Source organism: Phragmites australis, chromosome 5 (assembly GCF_958298935.1).
Source record: "Phragmites australis chromosome 5, lpPhrAust1.1, whole genome shotgun sequence".
Lineage (NCBI taxonomy): Eukaryota > Viridiplantae > Streptophyta > Magnoliopsida > Poales > Poaceae > Phragmites > Phragmites australis.
The window spans coordinates 5,015,807-5,023,638 of record NC_084925.1 but is presented as its reverse complement, the minus strand read 5'-3'; the positions used below and the strand labels follow the sequence as shown (position 1 = coordinate 5,023,638).

General features: G+C 39.2%; 1 protein-coding gene across 1 annotated transcript; it reads left to right on the top strand.

The window, feature by feature from the left end:
• The first annotated feature begins 3,245 nt into the window (after positions 1-3,245).
• On the top strand, positions 3,246-7,411 carry LOC133918542 (serine/threonine protein phosphatase 2A regulatory subunit B''beta-like). The gene is made up of 11 exons (XM_062362456.1): positions 3,246-3,760; positions 3,885-3,990; positions 4,232-4,331; positions 4,408-4,513; positions 4,641-4,731; positions 4,821-4,962; positions 5,124-5,271; positions 5,376-5,485; positions 6,187-6,343; positions 6,432-6,557; positions 6,661-7,411. Exons 1-11 carry the CDS (start codon positions 3,350-3,352, stop codon positions 6,799-6,801), a joined length of 1,638 nt encoding a protein of 545 aa, XP_062218440.1. The 5' UTR covers positions 3,246-3,349; the 3' UTR covers positions 6,802-7,411.
• Positions 7,412-7,832: the final 421 nt, after the last annotated feature.

The window sequence follows — 7,832 nt, the reverse complement described above, 5'->3', positions numbered from 1 at the left end:
ACTTGGGTTTTTGTGTGTTCGGTTTGGGATTTTCAACATAATCAACAAAGAGTATGCTAAATTCATTTACCATCTTATGCATTTTATTTGTGTTATATCACCATTGTCTAACTTTTATTTACTTTTGTAGGTATGGGAACCTGTTCCTGCGAGTCATTGGTGACAGCATGCTTACCACGACCTAATAGTAAATGCTAATGTCTGTAACCATGTACTCCTCGCCATGAATTGCGTGGTTGACAGGGACGCATGTACGTATAAGTTACACAAAAAGAATTGTTTTACTGTCTATGTTGCTACCTAATACTCTCTCTGATGGTAAATGTATGTTATTTTAAATTTGTGTATAGAGATTAAGAAAATAGATCAAATGATCTTATTACTCTTTATTTATTCTACATTAAAAATAATAACTCATTCATTTGTGAGAGTGGTAGTATTTATTAAACAAGAGTAAGAATGAAACAAAAGAGAAAAAATACATAAAAGTTAAAATAACTTATATTTAAAGAATAGTTGAGGAGACTAAAACGCCATACATTTATAATTAAAGGAGTACAATTCTCTCAATCCAGGATGTCCATGTTTGAATGTACGTTTAACCGGTTTTGATTTTAGCAATGTGTAATATGGACATCATTTTAAAGTGTAAACTAATAGATTTTTGCCGGATCTCAGGATTGAAGTGCAGGGTGACCTATGTTTCGATCTCAAAATCAATCTGCACTACCGAATCCTTGAGATCGGCGCCTGATGATTCCTTCATCTCCCCCTGCGGAGCGTCCACTGAAGAACTCGTCAATTATATGAATCAACACAATACTGGCTCAAACGTAAGCTTCCACTCGAGGTTGTCCTGGATAGTTGTTCTTAATGTGTGGTCTTAATCGACACATTATATGCTCAATAGGCCAGAATAATGCTGTCATCTGTACTTTTTTAAATTGGCTTTTGAATGTGAAAACCTCAACAGTGTGGTTCGTTATTTTCTTAGCGACATGGATTCCAATGCATTTTTTCTAATGCCTCAGAAAATGTTGTGTTTTGTAATTGTTTTTCTCTATATTGGACTCGCTTCTGGTATTGGCTCCGTTTAAAGATACTCGAGTCATGAAACATATCTTTAAAATTCAAAAGATTACCATTAACCATAAGCTTGCTCTGGAAGTAGCAAATGCTAGGTGTAACGACAATTTTTTTCTACAGCATCGTAAATTATCGGTTGGTGTTGCAACAAACCTACACATGTAACTTGCTTTGAACCTCACTACAATATTATCAGATTTATTTTGTTAGACGTGTAGATCCATGTGCATGCTTACTAGTCTGGAAAAAATACAGATATTTAGATCATGGAAAACTATGTTGACATATGTGCAAATATTTTTTTATCAGAAACAGGAGGTGAGGCCCTACTGTAACTTTTTATATTAAAAATAGAGTATATGTACAGCTCTAAAAAGACATTTGAGCATATGTATGCTACTCTATCTAATTGCAAATATAGGTCATTTTAATATTTATATTGGTCAAACTTAAATTTTGACCATCAATATATAAATAATTATATAGATTGGGAATATAAAATTGATATAACTAGATTTATCACTAAAAATCAGGGTTCTAAATAGCTAGAAATGGCTGTTTTGTATAGCCTTCTCGGGACCCTTCTGTGCTGCCACAAACCGGGAAAGCTAGCGATAGCTGAGATATAGTTTTTTGGGGACTCTGCCACGAAGCCCTGCAACCCGCGATTTATAGCCTTGCTAAATTTTTTTTCATAATATGTAATTTTATTTGAAGTAATATATCTTTTAAAAATCACTAATCAGTGTCACGTTGGAGACCGTATCAATATCTTATCTAAATTACTTATATTTACAATTAGATAGAGTATAAAAGAAGAAAATAACTTGTCTTATAATTGTGTTGGCGCCCGTCCTTTTATATATATGGTCGATCTTGTCGAATCGACTTACGATACAAGGCTAATTTGGGTGAAGAAAATATATTCTTATCCAGTTTTCTTCCCAAAAGAAGGTTCTTCTTTTCGGGTGAGCAACATGTCTCTAAGGCACCGACCGCACATGTTAACAGAAATTCCTAACAATCATCTACTTCCTGATGTCGATACAACCGGCAATCATGTTGCCATTGCAAGATTCAGAATTTCTGACAAACAAGACAAAGAAATTGAACGTGAATCCTACTAATGACTTTATGGTAATAAATTGTTCCCTTCATGTTTTCATCCCAACATTGGATCCTTACAAGCTTTAATCCTATTTCTGTGTCAAATTATCTTTGGCGAAAACTAAACTACTAACTAGTATTACATGGGCGAGTTTTTCGGTGGTCTCTTGCCCTACTTTGCCTCCCCTCCTTTCCCTTCCATCCATGTGTTCCACCCTCCTCTCTCTACTCCCAATCTCCTCTATTTATGGTTAGGTTTCTACCATTGTTGCTTCCTCTTTCTCTCACCAGCTATTTGATCAAGTCTAGGTGATCCTTGAGAGGCCCTTTGGTTCTCTAGCTCCTTTTTCCCTGCTGCTGAACCATTGCGTATTGATGCAATTTTAACAGGTGCGTGTTCTGCCATTCATTTCTCAAAAGTTTTACCCCAAGAAATTTTGTGATGCATGAACAAGGAGAACACATTTTTTTCCTTTTGAGATTTATTAATTTCTACTATATAAAACATGAGTGGGTTCTCGCGTCATCTCTTTTTCATACTCTTTTTATATATAATAAAAAAATAAAATTCAATTAATTTACCTATTTTTATCATTCATCCTCGTCCTTCATCTTTCTAGCCTCATTACCGGCTACAGATATGGAACATGTTCTATGAATAAAAATAAATAAAGAAACTAGAAGGAAAATTTACAGATAATACGCTTCTTTTTCGAATTCCACTGAAACCAAACTATAACATCGCTTCCGATATATTCATTGATAATATTTTCATGACGTATTTATATCTTTATATTTTGAGTTTATATTTACTATTATTTTATTAATATTTATATTTTTGTTGTAATACACAAGTATATCTAGTAAGAACCATAACGCATCACTACCGGCAATGTCACATCGCCGTGTGTAGTGTAGCGCTGGAGATCGCCGTCCGTTTCTCAGATCCGTTGACCACGTGTGTTGCTTGCCACGCAGCCGATGGATCGGACGGTAGGGGTGGCGTCAAGATTCGTGGGGCCTGCCGTTAACTAGTCGGCCTTCCTCCGCGCGCCCGACTTGGCCACCTCCCAGCGGTCGACGCGAATTCCCACGGGATCGCACCGGAGATCGCTTGCCGGAGCGGATCAGCGGCGGCTAGTGATCCGACGCCGGGATGGCGGGGGCGGGGGCGGCGGATCTGAGCGCAGCGGCGCACGTGAGCGCGCTGCCGCTGCAGGTTGACCTCATGCAGCTGCCGCCGGAGGTGCCCGCGCCGGGGGCGCCCGCGCTCCGCGGCGTCCTCGACCGCCTCTTCGCGCACTGGCTCTCGCTCCCGGACACCGCCGCGCTGGTGGGGAACCTTGTGCAGAAGGCCAAGGCGAGCGGCGGCGGTGCGGCGGGGGGGCCGGGGGCCTCCATGCTGCCGTCGATGATGCTGCAGGGGGGCGCCGCCGTGCCTCCGCTCTCCCCGAGGTCGCCGCGGCTCTCGAGGAGGCCCAGCGGGGTCGGAGTCGTCCAGCCCAACCGCTCTGCGTCGCCGCTCCGACCCGCCGCGGCCCGCGCCGCCAAGGAGGTCATACCGCAGGTAAACTCCTCATGATCCCTCGATTGCATCACATTTCCTTTCTCATTTCGCGAATCTACACGAAGTTGGATTGGCGATTGCCATGGGTGAGTGAGCCGATCGAATTGTTGGTGTTGTTTGGTAGTTTTATTTTCAAGATGGCCGGCCACCGCCGTATGAGGTGAAGAAGCAGTGCATATCGACAGTTGATCAGCTCTTCGCCGGGCATTCGAATGGTCTTCGGGCTCAAGGTGTGTCAAATTCGATGTGCCTTTCTGCTGTTTTTTGATTAAAAGTGAAGTGAATTTGTGACAGCAAGTGTAAAGTAGATAAGGGGGTTGATGCCAAATTTGTTGTGCCCAATTTTGTGACATGTAATTGCACGCAAGCACAGCTAGAAATTAGCATGAAACCGACTTCATCGTAGCATTTTGTTTGTGAGGCTGTCATCTAATCCTTTTCTTTTGCGTGTCTCTTTTGGTTCCACAATAGAATTTCGGATGGTTACCAGGGAACTCTGCAAACTACCGACATTCTTTACCACTGTTATGTTTGAAAAGATTGATAAGGAGAACACCGGATTCGTCACAAGGTAGTTGGCAAATTTATTTGTCCTCAGAGTGTGAAATTGTTGTATGATAGACTTTGCATTGTGTTAACTATTTCAGGGAGGCCTTCATTGATTTCTGGGTGAATAGCAATTTGATGAGTATGGATAGTGCAGCCCAAGTATTCACAATTCTGAAGCAACAGAATCACAATTACCTCACAAAGGTATCTCTTGTTACCAAAACATTATACAATGAAAGACTTCAGAAATGGATTATTTCAGCAAAGCATGCTTGTGGTTCATCACTGTTGTCCTTCTCTAAACAATGTTTTTAATGATTTCTTGATTTAGGAGGATTTTAAACCGATTCTTAAAGACCTTTTGGACAACCATCCTGGCCTGGAGTTCTTAAAGAGCACACCTGAATTTCAAGAAAGATATGGTAAATTATCTTTGCCATGCTATGATTTTGTAGATTATTTCAAATTCCCATCTTTTATCTTCTTTGACTTGTACAACATTATTTGTCAGCTGAGACTGTCGTATATAGGATATTCTATTGCTTGAATCAAATTGGAAGTGGCTATCTAACACTTAGAGAGCTGAAGCGTGGAAATCTACTTAGTGCTCTCAGGCATGCTGATGAAGAAGAGGATATTAATAAAGTTTTAAGGTGACACCTTCAAATAAATTTTTTAATACTTCTGCTCCTTTCTGTGTATAGAATTTTTTGGGCTCTACAATAAGTGCAGCTGTTCTTTTAAGGCAACCCAAAACTTTCATTAATCATGAGGGAATCAATGCGCAACACTGAATTTATTGATTATTCTGTAGGTATTTCTCGTATGAGCATTTCTATGTGATATATTGCAAGTTCTGGGAGCTGGACACAGACCACGATTTCTTTATTGATAGAGAAAATCTTATTAAGTATGGAAACCATGCATTGACATATAGGATTGTAGACAGAATTTTCTCAGAGGTTAGTTTTCCTCTTTTTCCTACCAATATCATATTCTTCAAGTTCTCTTCAGGTTCATTTTAATATTAAGTGCATGTTGACAATTTTAAATGGATATACAACAGGTTCCTAGGAAATTTACCAGCAAGGTTGAAGGGAAAATGGGCTATGAAGATTTCGTTCATTTTATATTGTCTGAAGAGGACAAATCATCTGGGCCAAGCCAGGAATATTGGTAGGTTGCTGATGTGTGGTTTAATACCTCGATTGAGTGATGCTCCAGCTATTTTTAGTGCTAATTTAGTTTTTATCATTGGTTGCACTTCCCATCATGCAGCATCACATACAATGCTATGATTTGAAAGTTTATTCGTTTCATGCACCCATTGGAACCATCTCTTTAGAACATCGTTAACACATCCTTTCCGAGGGATCTAGCAAAACATAGGCTGGAGGTAGCTTTATTACAGTAGGACTTTCTATCTTTATTCGCAGGATATTTACACACAAAAAAGTTAAGTGATGAGTTCATTATAAGACTTCAAACTAATGTCAACACAAAGACTAAAAAGGTAGTGGCACGACAAATTCCCATACTTTGAATAGAGCAACTTTCATTAAAAGAAATATCATGCCTATATTGGTTATTGGTCTCATTGTTATTCCATCACTGTAGAATTATTTACTAGTGGTACTTCTATCAAAGGCTTCCTTTTCTAAAAATCAGATGCTTACCAAATGAATGTGTGATTTTGGAGATGTTCATCGATCTTTTTGGTTGATCCTTTATTAACACAGCCCTCTATTAATGCTAAGAAGTAAGAACCAAGAAAGGAAGTAGGAAAATCCATTGGCCTATATTGTCTTGTGAATTTGAGCTGCTTTTAGTGTTGAACAGTCCAACTCATATTTATGCTTGGTGATATCACTCTTCAGGTTCAAATGTATAGATTTGGATGGCAATGGCATACTCACACACAATGAACTACAGTTCTTTTTTCAAGAGCAGCTTCATCGCATGGAATGCATGGCCCAGGAACCTGTTCTATTTGAGGACATCTTGTGTCAGCTCATTGATATGATTGGACCTGAGGTCGCCATAACTTTATGATTTTTTTTTTGTGAATTGCCGAGTTATAAACAATTTATGCTGAATTAGTTATGCATTACTTTTGTTCCAGGATGATAGCTTTTTGACATTGAAAGACTTCCGAAGGTGCACACTGTCTGGGCATTTCTTTAACATCCTCTTTAATCTGAACAAATTTATGGTCTTCGAAGCTAGGGATCCATTCCTCATCCGCCAAGTGAGTCAAGCTCCTACTTGTATTCAGATAACATGCACTGATAACCTGATATTATTGGTTTGTGTCACTGGTAACACAACATGCTTTCCCAACGCAAGTGCAGATGCGTGAAGAGCCATCATTAACAGACTGGGATCGTTTTGCACGAAGAGAGTATGTAAGATTGGCGACGGAAGAAGATGGTGAAGATGCTTCCAATGCAAGTGGAGATGTTTGGGATGAGTCACTTGAATCTCCTTTCTAGATTGAATACGTTGTGGCATTTGGGGAAGACATGTCAGATCATTCACATAATAATCTCAAGGCGAAACCGTGATGGCGGTAAAACATCAAACAGTTACTTGATATCTCATCTCTACAGAAACTATAGTTGAGACAGCTGCACACTTTCTGGCACCATCCAAATTTTGACATAGAAGCAAAGACAAATACTTCCATCTAGTTTGTTGTGGAGTCCATTTGGTACTTGGTGACAGTGAGGTTTAGTAGCACTCGCATCCATAGTATTGCTGTTATACTTCAATCGATTGATTCATGGCAGCAACAGGCACAGGGCACCTTGTGATTATTCTGAAGGCACATTCAAAGTCTAGTGACAAATAAGGAGAAGAGCATGAGTCCTTGCAGTGGATGCAATCATCATATGGTAGATCTGGCACCACAAATATTTGTTTCTCATAGTGTTTTTATTAGATATCTGTCAATATTCTTTCTTTGTTCAATAATGCCATCGAGAAGACCATTCTTTCTTGTGTATTTTGTATCTTTGTTAGATTGTAGTCACATGAACAATGAGCTGTAATACTATCACACAGGATTTATTTTTATTTTTCTAATGCACTGTTTAGACGTAATGCGCAAGTGTTTCAGGGTTTAAATAGACCGATCTTGTACAAATGCCACCTGGGTACTGATACCGAGAGTATGATATGTGATCAACAATGAAATTGAACCATTTTTCTGCTGAATGTATGCTTAATCATGTAAGAAGATTGACCAGTCAAGAAGCAAAACTGTTTATGATGGTCTAGGAAAAAGCAATGCCACATCCAGCAGCAGGCAAATCAACCGGTACATTTTGACCGGCTTTTTCACAGATTCGAACTAGTAATTTGCATCAAAAGCGGGTTAACTAACACATCCTTTTCTTCATTTAGTAAAGCTTTTGTTAGACCAATCAGTCCAGATATTTGCATATTTTTGCATCAGTGATTCAGTGTATTTTGAGGGAGAAAGACTGATGGCGAAAACGACACTGGCTTGATTGACTGAGAT

Coding starts and splice junctions, on each gene's coding strand:
- LOC133918542 (XM_062362456.1), top strand. CDS start 3,350: ATGGCGGGGGCGGGGGCGGCGGATCTGAGCGCAGCGGCGCACGTGAGC. Junction 4,332..4,407: donor AACACCGGATTCGTCACAAG/GTAGTTGGCAAA, acceptor TAACTATTTCAG/GGAGGCCTTCATTGATTTCT. Junction 4,732..4,820: donor TGAATTTCAAGAAAGATATG/GTAAATTATCTT, acceptor ATTATTTGTCAG/CTGAGACTGTCGTATATAGG.